Source organism: Zalophus californianus, chromosome 1, assembly GCF_009762305.2.
Source record: "Zalophus californianus isolate mZalCal1 chromosome 1, mZalCal1.pri.v2, whole genome shotgun sequence".
NCBI classification, from domain to species: domain Eukaryota; kingdom Metazoa; phylum Chordata; class Mammalia; order Carnivora; family Otariidae; genus Zalophus; species Zalophus californianus.
The window spans coordinates 70,240,865-70,261,113 of NC_045595.1; the positions used below are offsets into that span (position 1 = coordinate 70,240,865).

A 20,249-nucleotide genomic window follows, 5' to 3' on the forward strand; every position below is an offset into this window, starting at 1 on the left:
ATGGAAACTCTTTGGACCTCGGTTTTCTTTTCTTTTTTTTTTTTTTAAGTTAAAAGTTTTGTGACCCTCTGTTGGTGGCATGGCATTGGTAGATAGCTTCCATTTCTGATTTTCAGGGTGGAAAAAGCAGGGATGCTTGTCACTGTTTGACAGAATCATGGAGCCGACTCCATTGCTCAGCCCTTAGTGCCTGGCCATTTAGTGAACGTAAACAGTCTTTAAAGGGAGTGAAGTTTGTTTTTTTTTTTTAAGATTTTATTTATTTATTTGACAGAGAGAGACACAGCGAGAGAGGGAACACAAGCAGGGGGAGTGGAGAGGGAGAAGCAGGCTTCCTGCCGAGCAGGGAGCCCGATGCGGGGCTCGATCCATCATGACCTGAACCGAAGGCAGACACCTAATGACTGAGCTACCCAGGCGCCCTAAAGGGAGTGAAGTTTTAAAAATGATATATCCATTGGTCATAAAAGTGTGCTGATTGTAGATAATTTAGCAAAAATTAGGACAAAAAGATGACTAACTTAGCAACCACTTCTCATTTTTTTGTGAGGTATTTTTAAGTGGTTTTATTCCTCCGACAAATACATTACATATCTGGGGCAATAAAAATGCTTTTTTACCTAATTATATACATTGACCATTTCCCCATGGTGTTAAAATTCTTGAAAAGCACAATTTTCATTATTGCTTAATATCCCATCATTTATATCTAATCATTGGTCTGTTATTGGGAATCTGGGCTGTTTCTAATTTTTCCTCAGATAACACACCAGCGAACACCCTTCTGCATCAGTATGTGTGAACCCAACACATTTCCTTCAAGTATATTTCTAGAAATTTACTTGGCTTGAAAATGTGGCAATTTTTAAGATTCTTTGAACTATATTATTACTCTTAGATTAAATATTAACTCACTGCAAGAAAAGCAGCCCATTCTTGTTGAGCATATACTGAGTCATGAAATCATTAGGAACCCTAAGGAGTAAATGTTGAGTGAGTAGGGCATCATTCCATGAGGTGCTTAGAGTTCATAAACTTCCTGATGTTTTCCTCACCTAAAAATGGTCAGCAGAGATTCAGAGACTGGTGGATCCCTCATTCTTTGGATTCAGAATTCTTTTCGGGTTTCATCTCTAATTTCTGCTGATGGTTTGTACATGATGGTGCTTAATGATAAATGAAAAGGACATCCATTGAGTGTTTATTACATTCTGGGCACTTTGAGTCCCCCTGCAGTGCTCAGAGGTGGAGACTATTCTTACCCCATTTTTAAAACGAGGAGGCCAAGGTTCAGAGGGACCCTCTATTGCCAGCCTAGGGTCACACAGGATGGGCGAGAAACAGGGTCTGAGGCCAGCTGGACCAACTGTATGATATCCCCAGTGCAGTCCAGGCCTTATTATCTGGTTTGAAAAGGTCTTATGTACTTTTGAGATGCTTAAAACAGACAGCATTTTAGCTCTGATTTATGATCTTCTCATCTTTCACCAAATCTTTTTATTTCCAAGACATCTGGCTCCATAGTACTCAGGAGCACTTTGTCTGAAAACACTGTATTTGGTCTTTAAGAAGTCTGAACGTATCCTACATGTTTTCTTACAAGACACCTGAGGAAGAGTGTCTTACCCGTTTCTTGGCTTGTACACGTTGTTACCCATTAATGAATGTTTGGAAAATGACAGTAATAGGTAACGGCCTGAAGAAGACGATTGAAGTGCTCAGTTTATGTGTGTGTGCGCGCGTGTGTATTTTTTTAATTCAAAGTGTCATCAAGGGATCACCTAAAGCTTCATGAGAGAGAACAGTAATGTATGTTATCTCTAGAAGTTTGGCTAGGATTGAGAGGTGCAGCTCATCTGTGTGGGAGTAGGTGGTGTCTATTTGAGGTTTAGGTAACCTCCCTATATGGTGAAGGTTATCCTTTTCCGAGTGGTTCTTAGAGAAGACAAGCTGTGAGAGACCCAGCAGTCAGCCTTGTGTTAGAGGGCCTTGCCTCCCTCATCTGCCAACGCCATGTGTGACCTTGAGCAAATCTCATAGCCTCTTTGGGACTCAGATTTACTATCTGGAAATTAGTCAGCATTAAACATTCTGTGACTCTCCAAAATACGTCATTGAGAGCTTTTTACTCTTTTGTCAAAGGTATCCCAGGACAAAGTTCTTTTATTGTTGTTATTTCTTGTTTTTGTTTTATTGCATTTTCTTTTGTTTTTTCTGTATTGTATAATAGGAATTCTGAGACTTGGGACTTTAATTTTCAGTTTTAAGAAATTGTTAAAAAGTAAAACCAGCTTCATAAATTAAAAAAAAAAAAGGTAGTGTTTGCTTTTTTTTAAAATAAAAATGCTATTATTGCTCTCAGGTGATAGTTCTAGGGAAAATTTTAAAGAATTCTCAGAACACTAGAAATATTGGCCTAATTCTCTAAGCACGTTTTAAATTGCCTAGAACTTTTCTCATTAAGATTTAGATCCCTGCAAGGCTTGTGTTCTAAAAGGCTACAAGCTGTTGCAAATAATTTCCGTATTCACTGAGTAAATCCCAAGGGGGCAGAGCCCACGTCTGCCTTGTGTTTGCATGGGCCAAAGCCCTCCGCCCAGTGCCTTGCGTTTAATAAGTGTTCAATAAATCCTTCTCGAGTAAGAGAAAATGAAAAGATACATGTTTTTAAGTTAAAGTTTCCTCCTTTTTAAAAATAAAAACAAACAAAAAACCACATATGGAATACAGAGATCGTGTTGATTTTTGCCACCTTCCCAAGATCGCCTTCGTCGGATTACAGTCCTAAGCGCAGCCAAAACAGAGGCACTGCAGTAGGCTCTGAGCCTAGACAAAGAAATGGATAAGTAACACCTGGTGCTGACTTTCTGAAAGAGGGGGGAGTTAATAGTTACAGGAGGTGGTGACATAGGAGAAAATGTGGGGGAGGGGTGCCCTGTGGAACGCTGGGGATCTGTTCTCACCCAGGTGTTATGTGTGGTGGGTGGGGTTGAGTGAGGGGAGGAAAGATAAATTATAGGGTTGGGGTGGAGGGTGCGTTGGGGACGGAAAAGGGATCTTACGGCCAGGGAGAACTTCTCATTTTCATTCGCCAACAAAAATGATACCAAAATGCATACATTATGATATATTTATAAATAGTTGCCATGAATTTCTCTCCTGTAAACGCCCACGTTTTGGCCATGTCCTTCTGCCATTCCAAGACCCGGGGCCATGTTGTTTCCAGGTGAGCATCCAAATGAGCCTTGGATTGTGCCCACTCCCCTCTCTTGCTCAGCCCTCGCATGAGTGGACTCTTCCTTGGGCGCATTGGCACTGCTTTTAGCTACCTAGGTGTCTGCAGGGGCAGAGGTGGGAGCAGAGTGGCCCTGGCTGCCTGGGCACTCAGCACGCATGAGCCACACCTGGTCACATTGTCCCCAGCCCGGTGTGGGCCCAGGCCCCAGGGGGGGCTGGAGGACTTGTGTCCGGGGGCTGGGGCAGGGCAGCCGCACGCTGGCGTGCCTGGTAGCACCTGCAGCTCTGGGCACAGGGTCCGGTCAGCAGGGTTGCCAGGGGCTTCTCCCCGGTGGGCAGTCTACCCACGTGGCCCCTGAGCTTACTCTGGCATCTGCTACCTGCCAGCTTTTTTTTTTTTTTTCTCATCAAACCAGATTCCAATCTTGAGTATCTTTTCTTTTAAGACCAAAAATGCTTGGCAAGCGGTTCTGTACAGATTGTTTTCCTTTTCGCGTCACTCCAGCACGTCTAAGACAAAGTTGGAACAGACTCAGGTGGGAAATTGACATGACAGCTCAGCTCACACCCCCATTGGCTCCTCCTGGGGGATACGCTCAGGCCAGAGAGGCTCTGAGTCACAGCAGGAGCAGAGTTGGGGTTCGGTGGAGCTTCTGGTTTGTGTTTGAAGCCTGTGACACCTGCCCCATGACCCGCCGGTCCCAGGAGTGGAATGCCCCATGCAGCCCCCCGAGGCTGCAGCAAGCAAACTGGGAACTGTGGGACACATCCGAGCTCTGTTTCTTCTCCGTGTCCTTCTCGGATTTTAATAACTGCATCAAGGCCGGCTGCATGTTGCCTCGGTGGTGCCCTGCTGAATGCCATCTCCCTGCCTTTGGATGTGTCTCTGAAAGCCAGGCTTTGTTCTGCCCCAGAGAACCCTGGAGGTGGCATGGGGACCTGCTTTTCCTGTGCCTGCAATGAGGTGGAGATGGTTTGGGAGGGGGGTAGCTGACAGCAAGCTGTTTGCTAGCAGCCTGCCTTCTGTTGCAGGAGCTCAGTGACTGGCAGTGGCCATGTTTTAAAAAACTAAGGATCGGAAAGAGAGCTCCCCAGAAGCATCCTCTCTGTAGCAGGTGCAGGGAAGGTCTGCTTGTGAGGCTGTGTTTTACTCGAGCTCCAGCAGCCCTGTCTGGAATGGAAGGCCGGGAAGCCCATTTTTCTGTCTTCAGGCTCCTGGCCTCCTTTGGGTGCAGACAGGAGGCCAGCTGCACTATTTCCTGAAGGGAGGAAAGCCCTAGAGACTGGGAGCATGTTCCAGAGGGCATTGGGGCCGTCGAGTGGTTCTCCTTCCTAGCAGGAGGGTAGCATGCAGGGAGCCATCCTTATACCCACCTGCTTGAATGGGTGGCAGCGCGTGGCGTGTGCCAATCACCGAGGGGTACGGAGGAAGGAAAGTGGCATGTGGCGAGTGCCAGGACGTCAGATACTTTGGGGAAAACTCATAACTGTGTTATTTGTGCTTTAATTGTTCATTGTTAGTGTTTACTCATCTTTTAAATGTATTGAATAACTATTCAAAATTAGGTATACATATATGTATAGGTTCAGGTATATATAGAAAATCATTCATATGTACATGGATATTTACTTCATATGCTCACAGAACTAATTAGAAACTTAGAAGTTAAGTTCTTTTTTTTTTTTTTAAAGATTATTTATTTGAGAGAGAGAATGAGAGATAGAGAGCACGAGAGGGAAGAGGGTCAGAGGGAGAAGCAGACTCCCCGCTGAGCAGGGAGCCCTATGCGGGACTCGATCCTGGGACTCCAGGATCATGACCTGAGCCGAAGGTAGTCGCTTAACCAACTGAGCCATCCAGGAGCCCCAGAAGTTAAGTTCTTTTAAACAGTTACATCTCATCACAAATGTATGCCTTAGATTCCCCTAACACTGCAGACCAAATCTATTCGATTCTCTTAAGTGCTTACAAAAGTGAACATACAGCTCACCTGGCAACACGGGACCCGACCCTCCTCCTGCCTGGGTGTAGTCTGTGACCACAGTGTCAGGCCTTTCTGTTCTCCTACCTGCCTCCTCATTCCATATCCGGTTGGCTTATTCATAGCCACCCTGCTTAGAGAAATGTTCATGTCATGCTTTATAAAAGATATTAGTGGCAGATACAGAACAGTCATACACGCCCACCCTCCCCTTACTTCTTAAGATGGATTAAAAATATCTTCCTTTTATCTTCTTTCCTTTATATATCAGTTGCTTCGTTTGCTTGGTTGCCCTTTCAGCCTTGGCATTCCCTGATCGTCATGGCCTTTACAGACGCAACTTATTCCCTTTAAATGTCATTAACTGTATTCTGTTTTTGATGTTCAAATTGTCACAACCTGGCCCTTGACCGTCCTTTTAAGCTGGCTTCTGCGCTTTATCACTTCTACCCCCAAGACCTTTTGGAGCCATCTTTGCTTTCTTGCATGCCCGCAGTTATAGGTGGATCTTGATTTTTCCTTCCTCAAGGCATGGAATTAGCAGCTCTCCAAGGAGCCCTGTTGACATTTCACCCAAAGCTGGACACTAGAATGTTAACCTGCTGGTCATGGGTGGAGTAGTATCCTTGCTGGGCCACTTTCTTGACAGAGCTGGAAATAGGATTTCCTTTTAGTATCACAAAGTCCCATTGATATTTTCAATTTAATTCTTTCGCGATCATTTTTTATTTTGTTCTTAAAAAAAAAAAAGACTTCACAATTTTTAAAAAAGATTTATTTATTTGGGGGAGAGAGAGAGCCTTAGCGGGTGGGACAGGGGGAGAGGGAGAGAGGATCTCAAGCAGACTCCCCGCTGAGCCCGGAGCCTGACTTGGGGTTCCCTCTCACCACCTGAGCCGAAACCGACAGTGGGATGCTTAACCGAATGAGCCACCAGACGCCCCCACAATTTGTTTTTGCTGGGAGATGCCAACTTGAGTTTTTATCTCCTTTGTCTCCCTTCTTTTTTCTTTCTTTTTTCCTTTCACATTTCATTTGTAAATAATCCTTGGATGTTTTCTTAATTATCAAGGGGGAAGACTTTAGAGGTGGAGCATGCCCAATTTATATCCAGATGCTCTTATTGTCGAGTGGTCCTGGACAAGCAAGCGACTTAAACTCTCTGGGTCCCCTGTCCTCATCTGCACAGCGAGGGGGCTGGTAATTAGGAAGCAGGGTCTGAGGAATGAGTGAGCTAGAAAGTGCTGGCTGCCTGGTGTGCAGCCTGCATATCCTAAATGGTATTGAGTGATGAGGGTGAATGAGAGGTGGCTTCTCTGAGGCTGCTCCTGGGACCTGTCCCTCATCCTGATTCTCCTAGGGTGGGGTGGTGATGGGGCAGCCCAGGCCGGGGGTGGGGTTGGGGGGGGGAGCTTGCTTTTTCAGCTGCAGGAAGCGGGGGCTAGGGGTGGGTGGGTGGGGAGGGAAGGCTGGGACCCTTGGGGCCATGGGCCTCTTGGAGGAAAGTGTGGATTTGAAGGCAGGTATACACCTGGATCCTAACCTCAGCACCATCTCCGCAGAGCTGCGGATGGATTGCTTTAATCCTTCTGAGCCTATAAAAATGGGAGTTTTGGTGTAGATGTTCACTTTGAATCTTGCTTGAAGCCCATGGAAGTCGCCCACAAGTGATGCTCTTTCCTTTGTACTTGTTGATACACACTGTTTTCTTTCCCATTTTCTTAAGACATGAACTGGATATGTATAGTCTTTGCACTTGATGTTGGTTGTATTCAGTAATATATTACTGTTTAGAAATGCATCCTCCGCCCTGCCTCCCGCCAACTGTCACTCTCGCTTATTACTGTGAACTCAGTGCCTTTTCATTAATTATGCGGGGACAGGCCAAGACGTGACGATTCTACCTCATTTCCCTAATTACAGCTTAGAAAATTGTACTCTCTTTTTAATTGCCTGTACTGGCTTATTTATGTTTTTAAAGAATTTGAGTGATGAAGGTGATCGGAAACTAATATTTATTGGCAACTCACTTTGTCCCAGGCACTGTGCTGAGTGCTCTGCCATGCATTAATTAATTAATTAAAACCTTTCCTTATCTCTGAGGCAGGTATTATAATCACCTCATTTCACAGGTAAGACTCAGGTGTCTAAGAGGTCACAGAGATGGTGGATGAGGAGCCTGGACCAAACCTCAGGCCATCTTACTCCAAAAGCCCACACTCTTAACTGTGAAATTAAAGTGCCTGCTATTAGTCCACCTGTTGTCTCTCTGTATGTCCATCTGTCCGTCCATCCGTCCATACATTATTTTTTGCCTTTATGATGATGTGTTAGGAATAAAGTATTTTTTAAAAATTCATAGTGCGGGAGGAAATGTGCCATGACTTTCTTTAGATGGTCTCTACCCTCATCTGACTTTCTGTGATGCTTTACAGAGTTTGCATTTCCCGTTCGTTTATTACATCTTCATTTTGCAAATTCATATTGGACTCTTTCCCCCAGACATAGTGGATTGAACCTGTTGAGCGTGCTGATATTTGAGGAATCTGTTAATTGTTGACTGGAGGCCTAGAATCATCTTTTTAGAAACACCTTAAGGAACTTTATTTATTTTTACTTTTTTTAGATTTCACTTGTTTATTTCAGAGAGAGAGAGAGGGCACAAGCAGGGGGAGCTGCAGGCAGAGGGAGAAGCAGGCTCCCTGCTGAACAGAGAGCCTGACATGGGGCTCGATCCCAGGGCCCTGGGATCATGACCTTAGCCGAAGGCAGACACTTAACCGACTAAGCCACCCAGGCACCCCCACGTTAAGGAACTTTTAACCTTGGAAGACCTTGGGGCACCAGCCTCTGCTCACGTCTCACATGGGGGTTTGCTGTGGGGCTGTTGAGAGGTGCTGTCCTTGCCAGAGAGAGACATGATAAGAGGACCAGAGGGAGAGATATGTTCAGATAATGGGGGCAGGTATAGCCGGAATTAAAATCATTGGCTGCTGACTTTAAATAGGCAGATGTCCTAGAAAATCTTAAATGTGTATCTAAGTTAGGGTCAGGGAGAGGGAAGGGCAGGGATTAAAGTGGCTGAAGGAGGCATGGGGTCTGCTCTCTATATTGCCCAGGAAGAATTTGGAATTGGGTGGGGAGGGGTGCAGGTCCTCCAGGGTGTAGGTGACAGCTGGGAAACAGCGTGACCAGAGACGTACCATTCCCTGGCACTGTACGTCTTCCAAACTTTCCCAAAAGCCTGTTTACAGCCTGAGCCAAGATTCATCACCAGCTGCCTTTAACTTTCCTTTCCCCTTCTGAGACTTGAGAAGGTTCTGCTATTTGATGTTGCTAATGAGGCAGGAACCCTGCTTTCCACTCAGGGCAGGACATGCTCTCACGGTGTGCAGGCTGGGCCAAGTGGGAAGAACTGCTTGTAGCCTCTTGTGCTGGTGGGCAGGCACGGCCTGGTAAAACCACAGGGCCCTGAAGTAAGGAAGGGGTACCTGGAGCTGGGAGAAGCTTCTGGAACCTACCCGGGGGACAGGAAGCCAGCTCTGGGGACCTCACAGCAGAGCATTAAAGGCTCATCTGCATCCCATGATTTAGGAAGGTTGAGATAGATCTATACGTAGTACAGATTCTGCCCAAGAGTCTATATATAGGGTTTGTAATTATGTGTGTATGTATGTTTATAAACTATATGTATGTGTGTATATATACATATATACACACAAAAACATAGTTTTCTTCTTAAAAAATGTTTTTACTCAAATGCAGAGAGAGAGAGACACACACACTGTATATGTTACCCTCCCCAATCTATCCATCCTATTGACATACCTCACCACTGAAACTGTGGTCTGGGGACTAGCAGCATCTCCGTCCTGTGGGAACTTGTTAGAGATGCAGAATCTTGGGCCTGCTACGGACCTGCTGCATCCGAATCTGCATTTTAGCCAGAGTTCTGGGTGCTTCCAAGGCACATTAACTCCTGGAAGCCCTGCCCTAGACGGACATCTCCACATTTGTTAACTGAGGCATCATAGGCCACTGGAAGAATAAAGGGAAATTGTCCCTGTTCAGTCATTGTAGAAGGAAAGGAGCATGCCCTCTCGGTAGTGGAAAAGAGACCTTTTACTATTACTTGTTCACAAATTATATGGTCTTGAGTAGCAAATTAAGAGAAGAACCCATCAAAGCCCACACTGCTGCTGCTGACACCAGCAGATAGAGTATTCAGCCAACAGGCTGGTGAGATTCTGTAGATAGTTTTGTTTTAGGGCATTGGTTTTTGAGAGAGATTTTTGCCTCCAGAGGACATTTGGCAGTGTCTGGAGACATTTTTGGTCCTTACATCGACAAGGGGGGGGGGTGGTGCTCCTGGCATTTAAGTGGCTAGAAGCCAGGGGTGCTGCTAACCCCCACCTGCAATGACCAGACAGCCCCCCCACATCGAGGATCTGATCCTCAATGTCAGTAGCGCTGAGGTTGAGGAACCCTGGTTTAAGGGATGGAGTTATCTATAGTAAGTCCAAAATCTGTCTAATTATCCATTACTCATTTTAGTGAGATATTTAAAACATACCAAACACTTAGAACTAATAAATGGTAACTCCATTTTTTTTTTCTTTAGGAAATAGCACATTACCGATGCATTTATAAGGACAGTTGCGAAGCCCCCATTCCCTCCCTCCCTAGAGGCAACCACACCGATTTGCAGGTGGGCTGTTGCCTTCTGTTGTTTGTACTTGGATCACACACGTGAGTGTCCATGAAACAGTCTATCACATTGCCTGGGTCCCTTTGTGATGGCATTCTCCCCTGTTTGTATGTTGCAGGCTGTTTTCCCAGAAGTTTGAGCAAAGGCATGAGCAGGGGAGCCAAACTGCATCTCAATGAAAACATTTCCATTTTCTGAGTAATTTATATTTCCTTTAGGTGGTGGTCAAAAATGTTAAGGAAAGGTGTTTAATGTATTAAATCAGGTTGGCGAAAGAAAACCAAAAGTGATGGTTGCAGATTTTAGAAGGTGGCATTTTTCAAGTGCAGACTCCGTAGCGGCCCAGAACTGAGCAGATATTCTTGTCCTTAGGTTTGTTGGAAGTGATGATGGTAGCAAGGCTCCCGGCCCCCACCTGCCTGCACCCTCCTTTCTCCCTGGGTGGTACCTCCCAGCCCCTGCTCCTAGCATCCTTGGAAGACATTTCCTTCATCTCTGCATCATTTTTCAGAGCTGGCCAGTTTCTATGGCAACTGTTAGATTGAAAGATGATCAGCGAGCGGGAGGCGAGAGCAGGAGGCGAGGCTCGAGTGAGACCTCCCGGTGGTGGTGTGTGTCCCTGACGTCACCCTCCTCGCGTCTGGATAGGACGATAACGGATACTCCCATTTAGGGCGGCTGGCGGCTGCCGCTTTATTAGCAGGGCTGCTGGGGGCTCCGATAGCTCTGCAAATTGCCTCTCTTTCTGCTCCTCCTGTTCTCGCCCCACCAGAATTCTGCTTTTCACGGCCTCTTTTCTGTTTCGGCTGCAGACTGTCATTAAGAATGCACAGCTTAATTCCGGTGTGTTTCAGGATGCTCTTCTGCCCAGTGTTCTGGAAGGGCAGGGAGGCATGGCAGTGTTTTACTTGATGTTGATGGCGCTGTGAAGTCCGTTCTTTCCTCTGAGAGAATACTGACTATGCAGAAATTTATTGAAGCGGATTATTATGAACTAGACTGGTATTATGAAGAATGCTCGGACGGTAATTATGGCCCCCTCACGAAACAGAGCAGGAATGTGTAGGGGCATTGTCTCCCTCTGGGGTGGGGTGGTGGTCCTGAAACCTTTCCTGGGGACATGGGCGGGGTGGTGGGCATGGGAACCCGCAGCACTGCAGGCATGCATGGTTCTGACAGTTGTGGAGGCATGGTGGACGAGATGGCAGGTGGGCAGGGCCCATGGGGACTCCTCTGCGCTTAGTCGATCTCTGCTCAGAAGGGCAGATGGTGTTGGTGTGCAGTGCTTGTGAGCATTATACTTCTCTTGGATTGAATTCTCTCCGGGGTGAGGCGTGAGTGTGGTGTTGATGTGCATGCAAGGGTGGGTGTGTGTGTGTGTGTGTGTGTGTGTGTGTGTGTGAGTGAATGCAAGCAAGGGGAGATGTGTTCAGTGACCTCTCTGCTATTGATGGGGCTGGGAGTAGTATATTCAGGAGGTGGCTCTCTGGACTGTTGGCAGCAGGCCTGGAAGAATCCTCCAACCCTCCCAGACCTGGGGGCCCATGGGGGAGGCTGGAGAAAATGCAGAAGCAGCTTCCCACCTGGCAGGCAATTCAAATGAATTTTGCAGGTGGGATCTCACCGAGCTATGGGGGTGGGGAGACGTTGGGAGGGGCAGGAGAGACTGTCTCCTTCTGTCACAGGCTCAGTTTGTGCAGGGAGGGTGTGGCACATTCCAGAGGAGACTGGGTGGAGTTTGTGTGGCCGGACAGGCCTCGGGAGGTTTCGGGTACCTGGAAAATAGCACTGAGGTGCGTTCTCAGAGAGGCCACAGGAGAGGGCCCTTAGGCTCCTGTGGTGTTGGGCCTCAGAATCGTGTGGGACACAGTGGATCTGTCTTCTTTAATTTCTTCTTCAAAATGACCCTCAAATCACATGTCTTTTGCATGTGTTCACGAAAAGAACACAAAATATGTACAGTCTGAGGGTCTGGTCCCTAGTGATGCTATGTTCCCTAAGGTAACTGTTTCTTAATTGAATCAGGAGTTTCAGACTGCGCTAACCATGACCACATTTGATAAACCTGAATGATGTAGCAGGCTGGGAGCTGGCCTCGTCAGTAAGCTGAGGAACTACATAATTATCTCTTGTTTGCTGGTTTCTCCCTTGACCAACGGCTACAGGAGAGGGACCAAGAGGTTTCCTCGGGGATGGTGGGTGGGTGTGGGTGTATAACTGTGCTGAGGAAACTTCCCCAGTTGAGCCCCACTGTCCCCCAGCATTAGGTGAGGATGGCGTCACATGAAGTCCGTGTGCAGTTTTTAAATATCCTGAGTAATTGTGGTGGTGGGCAGCTCCAAGGATCTTCCAGGGAAAAGGTGGCTGGATCCTTTTTCTCATTTGGATATATCGTTCTTGAAGCAAGTTCTCATCCTGTTACCCCGCTCCAAGAGGCAATGATGGGGATGCTTCTTTTCAGAACTGTCACTGAATTTGTAGAGTTTCTTTGGTGATTTGGGACTCACTGAGCAAGCCCTCCCTAACTTTTTGAAGTAGGGACCTCTGCTGGATCACTGGAATGGGGAGCGTAAGTTCCACAGAGTGCCTGTCCCAGACTGCTGAGGAGTTGGGTGTGGCCATGGCTCCCGCGGATCCCTCCTAGAAGTGGGGGAGGAAGGTTTCTTACTGTCTTGACCCGATTGCTACACTGTCCAGCTCTCTTTACACCCTCATCCTTGGGAATAAAGCCAGTCGTTGGTGGTAGTCAGTCTGAGGGATGAGAGGAGGCTGGCTGATTCTTATCTGGGTGTCTGTCAGAAGGATTTTCTTACCCAGCCATTTCTCAGTTGAGTCTTTTGGCCCCGGAGGCAGCCAGATCTCTCTTCTTGCAACCGAAAGGAAAATGGAAGGAGAGGCGACTCATCTGTCCAAGGGTCGATCAGTGTTGATTGCAGTTACTCTCTGAGTATGTGTTGAGCAAAATACTTGCCTTTACCCTCCATTCCAGTTTGGATGAAGGGGAGAGGGCCACTGGGACATAATTTACTAGGACAACTGGTATTTTCATAATCCCATTTTTAAAATAGTTAGCAAAACAGGGGACAGAAACCCAGAAATCATTTAGTTTAGGAAACCCAAGGGGATTAGGATTTCAAGTAAATGCTAATTTTGTAGTCAACTCCATTACTCATTTCTCACTAGTTGGGTTCTTTGCTGGCCTCTGCAGTTGGTCTGGAAATGCAATTTGCCTTTGTTTATATATGCATCTTTAAAATTGCAAATGAAATAGCCCTTTCATCTCCCAGTCCTAACCTACTGGGTGGTGAGAAGGCCAGGTGGGAGTAGACGACACAGCACTGCTTTGTCTCTTATCATTTGGCATTTGAATCGGTAATGAGGGAAACTTCTAGGGAACTTTCCATATTAATAACAAAAGATGAGTCAAATGTTTTGAAAAAGATGCAAAATCATCATTTATGTCAGAGTTACTGACTCACACTTACATTGCAGGGTTAGCACTGACAAGTAATATATATATATATATATATATAGACCCCTCTTTTAAAACTGGAATAAAAAAATAGCTGCTGTTCTCTTTTCTCTCTGAGGTTTAGGAGAGCTTTATTTGGTGTCGAAGGACCGTATCCTCCGCCTCTTCAGTCTTAGTTATAGAATCTTACACACAATCTTCCCCACCGCCCCAGCCAAAAGCAGTAAGACCCCAGAGGGTGTAACAGGGGGCATGGGGTAGGGGCTTACAATAATAAGAAATTGGAGGGGTTGGTTGCCCAGTATATTAAGGTCATTTTTAGAGATTTGAAACAGCCGGCTCTCAACACCACATAGCATGGCCTTCGCGGAATTTGCGCAGATAAACCGGTGCCTACAGTTTAATGTGTACCGTCAGATGGGGTCCTGGCTACCTACAATGGTTGTGTCCCCCCTCCCCCGCCCAAAGCCTGGTAGATTATGAAAATTGCCCACTTATTTCAAAAGAAGATTCTTGGGTTTACTCCAGATCCAGAGAGGTCCTGAGAAATCTGAATTTTTAGCACGTGCTTTAGGTGATTCTTTACATCAGGTGGGTTTGGGAAACTGTGCCAATGTCAGTGGAGACCAACCCCAGGTACCAGGGTCTGGAAAGTAATTTTTTAGGTCTGTCACAGAATCTCATGTTGTCTCTTGGCTATGCTGGTCACTTTTTTTTTTTTTAAGTATGCTTTTAAAAACTGTGAGGCCTTTTCAATATTTAAAAAGGCTTGTATTCAAGTGTATGTCTTTAAGTTAAAGAAAGAGAGTGTATTTTTGTAATGACTCTAGAAGTACGGAGATCACCAGAAAGGGCACTGGCCTGGAGCTTCTGTCTGAGGCCCATTTTGCACTCTGCATGGCCATGTGGTTTGGGCACATCCTGGGACCTCTGTGAGCCTCTGTCATCTCAGATGCCCCGTCTGGAAAGTGGGGATAGCCACACTGACCGGAGCCATAGTGAAGAGTTGTTGAAAGCACAGTTGACCCCTGAACAACGTGGGGGTTGGGGGTACTGACTCCCCCCACACAATAAAAAAAATCTGTAGAACTTCTGACTCCCTCAGAACTTAACTACTAGTAGTCTACTGTCAACCAAAAGCCTTTCCAACAACATAAACAGTTGATTGACATGTTCTGTATGTTGTATATATTATATGCAGTATTCTTAGAATAAAGTGAGCTAGAGAAAAGAAAATGTTTTTACGAAAATCATAAGGAGGAGAAAATATATTCACAGTACTGTACGGCATTTATTGAAAAAAAATCCACATATAAGTGGACCCACGCAGTTCAAACCCATGTTGTTCAAGGGTCAACTGTAAAAGCTTTCTGTAAAACCGTGATGTTCTAGGCCAGTGCTTAATTTTATTTTCTCAGAAATAGTTTAGTTAGTAAGTTCTTTTTAAAAATCCCTTTCAGAAGGTGAGTGGCATTTTGAACAAGGTATAGTATCTTTTTTTTTTAAGATTTCATTTATTTATTAGAGAGAGAGTGAGAGAGCGAGCACGAGAAGGGGGAGGGTCAGAGGGAGAAGCAGGCTTCCCGCTGAGCAGGGAGCCCAACGCGGGGCTGGATCCCAGGACCTTGGGATCATGACCCGATCCAAAGACAGACACTTAACCGACTGAGCCACCCAGGCGCCCCAAGGTTTATACTTTACCACCTGTTTCTTGCTAGTTTCTCTTGTGCCCGTGCACCCTCATTGCCTGCTGCACAACATTGCAGACGTGAATGTCAGGGTGCGGGGTGGTCTCGCTCAGGCTGATCTCATCACGGGGAAGCTCCCGTGGACGGCTGAGGAAGTTGTTCCTTGGGCTTCTTACTTCATAGTGAGAAGTCTGTGACGATACATGGGGGCCGTCATGCGTGCTCTGTTAGTCGCTTGACTGCAGTGACCTCTAAAATGCCACCCCAAGGTGGGGGGATTGGCTAGCTTGGGAGTAAAGTTTTGTTGGAGGTATTTTAAGCATTCATTGAAAAGCTGTTCCTAGATTTCAAGATGATTTTCTAATGTTCCTGCACAATGCAGACAGGCCCCATGTGTTCATCTTGTGTTTATTGTGGGATGCACCTTTGGAAGCGGAGGATGGCTTTTCCCTTTCCAGACACAGCACCCTTCTGAATGGCTGTAAAAGTGACTTAAAAAAAAAAATTAAGTATAAATGCATAATGTAACTACCCATTCTTTTGACTGGCTTTGGGAAAGTAGCAGTAATGTCCTCCCTCAGATGTTGATTCAAGCCCAGATCCCAGGTTTTGGAGCATGATGTTTCTCTTATTTATTTATTTTTAATGGCATAAGTGAGGTCCTTGGACCATGACCCTCAGTAATGGGGGCTCTGCAACAACGGGACCAAGAAGTGGCAGGAGGAGGGAGCTTGGAGCACTGAGAGAAGGCTGCAGGGTGGATGGCTGCAGGAGAGGGCAGAAGGACGCTCGGGGCAGGAGGGTGCAGTGCAGTAGTGTGGGCGGGGGCTTTGGGGGAAGCACAGACCGTGGAGGTCAGGAAGTGTACAGCTCATACCTTGAAACGAAGGGGCACCCTCTGGAGGAGGGTTGCCGTCCAGCGGGACTTGTCATGACAATGGAAACATTCTGTGTTGTGCTGTCCGGTATGGTAGCCACTAGCCACGTAGGGCTCTGGAGCCCTGGAGCCCTGGAAATGTGGCTAGAATGACTGAATTTTGGGTTTTATTTAATTTTAATCAATTTAAATTTGAACATGAATAGCCCCAGTGGCTTGTGGCCATTCTCGGGACAGTGCATGGTAGAGCTTCAGGACAGTGACGTCTCTGACGGTATATTGAGTAGGTCTGGAGAGGGACACTCGCAGAAGGAAGCCCCTCTACCCTGTAAGAGGCCACACCTTCCACTTAACGGTCTTCCTGTCCAGTGTTCCCGGGGGCAGTCCGGAACTCAGCCCCTACCTCTCTTCCCCGGCATCCCAGTGTCTGGTCCTTGCCTCTAGGACAGCACACATCCTTGCTTCGTGACTCTTCCTGGGGCTGAGCTCCATCCAGAGGTCCAGGATCTCCCACTTGGCACAGGGATTCCTAGGTTTTCTTGCTTTGGCTTTTGAAGAAATTACTCTGTCAGAGAAGATGTTCTTTGGCCTGTCGGCTGCCTTTTACCTTGAAATGAATGCAGGTGCGGATAAGGTTTGAGAATTCCTTAACATCCGGGGGCAGGGGGAGATTTGGGGTGGGTGGCAGGGAATATCCTGAAGGACTAAACCCAGAAATAGGGGGTGACATGAAGAGTCTAGGATGGTTTTATGTTCAAAATGCTGTGTCCTCAGTGTTTATTATATATATATAGACCTGGACATCATCTGACATCATTTGTTAAGGATAGCCTAGATTTGAGTTAAAAGCTGAGTAGAAACAACTTGCTGATGAGTCATCACTTGAGGGTATTTTCACATACATGAAATCAGCTTTTGTTTTCATTTGTAAACACCGTGGCCAGTACAGTATCCTACACATCTTACAGTCAGTCTGATATTTGCTGAGTGAATAATGCACAAGGTGGAGATCCTCCCTCCCATCCCCCCTCCCTCCCTCCCTCCCTCCCTTGCCAGGGCTTCAGACTCACTATCATTTGAATTGAATTAAGCCCAATTTGATACCATTTATTGAGATTAAATGGCGTTTCCCCCCCCCCCCCGAGTGTGTGTCCTCATACACATTGTATTTAAAGCTTATGCAGATTTTCAAAATGTGATTTTATACCCCCTGCCACTGAATTTCTGCTAAGCTTCCTTTTTATAAAGAACACCTCTTTAATGTTGTACAATGTAGTAATCATTTTCAGGTTCCAAAATATTAACCAGACAATGCATATGTCTCTAGGGTTTTACTTTTAAATAGCATTTTTTATTATATTCTGGTTTGCTATTTGAGGCACTCATATGGTCTTATATTCGTTTTTGTGGAGGTAGCAATTCAATGTAGCAGACATTTTTAGCTACCAAAACAGGATCTTCAGCCCTACGGATCCAAAGCTGAATGAGACCGAGTGCCCGCACCTGTGCAGAGAATTCTGTATGACGGTCTTGCCTCTGCTGAAAGCCTCCCTCTCCATACCTGGGGGAGGTGAATCGGCAGAGAGCTGGAATAGGTCTCCTGCTGTGGCTTTTAGGAGCAGGGACACCCGCCGCAGTGTAGCTGGGAGGTGGGCAGGCACAGAAATTGCAGAATGGGCTGCAGTTCTTTGCGGCCAGCGCTCAGGGCCACCTTCTAGTGGCTTTGATGGAAGGACCTGCCATTTTCACTGTTAAAGGCAAAATCAAACAGTACAGAGGAATTGGTACTGAGATACACAATTAAACTGTGGATTCTTCTTCCAGGCAACATTGTAAACTATTAGGCTTTAGGCTTTAGATTTTTTTCCCCCTTATCCTAGCAATTAGAATTTGTAAATCTGACTGTGAATACAGAGATTTAGGATGAGAGTGGGGGTTATAAAATGCACATTTAAAAACAGCAAATGCAATGTATTATTACCGAAGAAAGACTGAATTAAGCTTAAAACAGGTAACGGCTACTGCCACATCTTTTTCTCCTTCTGCTAGAAATCAGAAGGATCACTTCCTTCCCCTTTCAGCACTGTGTCAGGCTGTTGTCAAAGTCAGATTGGCCTCAGGGGCGCCTGGGTGGCTCAGTTGGTTAAGCGTCAGCCTTGCTCAGGTCATGATTCCAGGGTCCTGGGATCCCAGGTTCCTGGGATCGAGCCCTGTGTCTGGCTCCCTACTCAGCAGGGAGTCTCGTTTCTCCCTCTCCCTCTGCCCCTCTCCCCTACTCGTGCTCTCTTTCAAATAAATAAAATCTTTTTTTTTTTTTTTAAGATTTTATTTATTTGACAGAGACACAGAGAGAGAGGGAACACGAGCAGGGGGAGTGGAAGAGGGAGAAGCAGGCTTCCCGCCGAGCAGGGAGCCCAGTGCGGAGCTCGATCTCAGGACCCTGGGATCATGACCTGAGCCAAAGGCAGACGCTTAATGACTGAGCCACCCAGGCACCCCTCCAATAAATAAAATCTTAAAAAAAAAAAAAAAAAAAAGGCAGATTGGTCTCAGCTTCTGGAGTGTGCCCACCAAAATTCTCTCATCTGAGGGCATTGGGCAGTTATTCACCAGGGCGGCTCCTCTGCTGGAGTCCTACCTTGAGAGAGGTGTACTGCTTAAGGCTTGTTTGGTATTGCCCTGTGCAGTTGCTATGAAACTTCCAGGGAGCTACCATTCCTCATTGCTTCTGGGGGGAGGAAGAGTAGGGAGAAGAATCTGGAGGTTGAGAGCTTAACCTAAAGTCCTGCACTTGCCAGCCTGCCTCCCCTCTGCGTCCACAGCACCTGGCAAGGTCACCCAGGGGCAGGCAGGGCATTCCCATTCTGGCAGGTGCTTCACCCCCGCCCCACCCCACACCATCCCTCCTCCCAGCTCCTGGGAGCCGCCCCCTTCCGGTCCGTCCTGGGTGACGCTGGGCCAATTCCCTGTGCACACCCTCCACTCCAGCTCAGCCAGGGAATGTCCTCTGCCCCATCCCGGGCCTCGCGTGTGCCTCAGGGGCCTGGACTCCGATGGCTCCTCTGGGCACACAGCTGGGACCTACCCCAAGAACCGCCCCTTCCACCCCTTAGGGCAATGTTTGGGCTTTGGGGTGACTTCAGCAATGTCCCTGAGAGACGTGGGAAGGGAAGAAGAGCATTTTGAGTATGACTACCAGGATGAAGAGAGGAAGTCCCCCTGTGAGCGGCACGAAAGCCTGGACCTCTTGGAAGAGGGTAAATTCTGTACTTTGTTCAGATCTGAGCCTTTCCCTGTTAGTGTCTACTGATCTCACAGCACTCTTCTGGTTTCCTGTTGAGGTTTCACTTCAAGTACATAGATCTCACATGGTGAGTGGCATGTAATGACCCCCGTGTAAAACCAAGACAGCGTGCCCAGCACCCTGAGAAGGCCCCTCGCACCCCAGAAGGGGAGACCATTGTCCTGGCTTCTGTCCCTTAAATCTGTTTGCTCCTTTGTTCTTGATCTGTGTCGCTGGAATTAAATAGTGGGTATGAGTTTGTCTGGTTTCTGTTGCTTACCCAATTCATTCATGTTATCGTAAATAACAGTAGTTGTCTAGTTGGTTGTCTCCGTTGTGGCATTCCAGTACTCTCTTTTAAGAGGTTTAGTCATTTTCTTGTGGCTGAATGGGTTTTGGGCAGGAGACTGAGTCATTATTAAATAAAGTATGTTTTTGTTTTGGCGTTATTTTTATTTATTTATTTGTTATTTTTTACGTTTGAATTCAATTAATTAACATACAGTGCATTAGTTTCAGGGGTAGAATTTAGTGAATCATCAGTTGTGGACTACACCCAGTGCTCATTCCATCACGTGCCCTCCTTAATGCCCATCACCCAGTTACCCCCTCCCTCTCCCCGCCTCCCCTCCAGCAACCCTCAGTTTGTTTATTTCCTATAGTGTGCTGGTGTTATTTTTAAAAAATCATTAATCACCAACCTTAAATAGGGATTTTTTTTTTTTAAACTTAGGATTCTTTTTCTTTCTTTCTTTCTTTCCCTTTCTTTCTTTCTTTGTTTCCTTCCTTCCTTCCTTCCTTCCTTCCGAATTTATTTGAGAGAGAGAGTAAGTGGTGGCGGGGCAGGGGGTGGGTAATAAGGGGCAGAAAGAATCTCAAGCAGACTCCCTGCTGAGAGGGGAGCCATTACGCTGAGATCATGACCTGAGCTGAAATCAAAGAGTCTGTCACTTAACGACTGAGCCACCCAGGCGCCCCAAATTGGTTAAAGGCTCCACGCTG

General features: G+C 46.5%; 1 protein-coding gene and 1 long non-coding RNA gene across 15 annotated transcripts in view; one reads left to right on the forward strand and one right to left on the reverse strand.

Annotated features, from left to right (window-relative positions):
• The window catches only part of TRAK1 (trafficking kinesin protein 1), a 175,142-nt gene that overhangs the window by 99,457 nt on the left and 55,436 nt on the right, over window positions 1–20,249 (forward strand). For 3 of the 14 annotated variants that reach the window (XM_027582460.2, XM_027582464.2, XM_027582465.2), the window contains exon 1: window positions 10,779–10,952. The exons of 8 other annotated variants lie outside the window; for them this stretch is intronic. In XM_027582460.2, the coding sequence (XP_027438261.1) occupies window positions 10,889–10,952 (64 nt within the window). In that variant the 5' untranslated portion in view covers window positions 10,779–10,888. 3 more of the 14 variants (XM_027582463.2, XM_027582458.2, XM_027582467.2) reach the window with 3 other exon arrangements.
• LOC113916331 lies at window positions 16,023–18,644 on the reverse strand. The gene is made up of 3 exons (XR_003517909.2): window positions 18,603–18,644; window positions 17,526–17,712; window positions 16,023–16,571 (listed from the first exon to the last, which is right to left on the reverse strand). It is a non-coding gene; the product is annotated as an uncharacterized LOC113916331 (long non-coding RNA).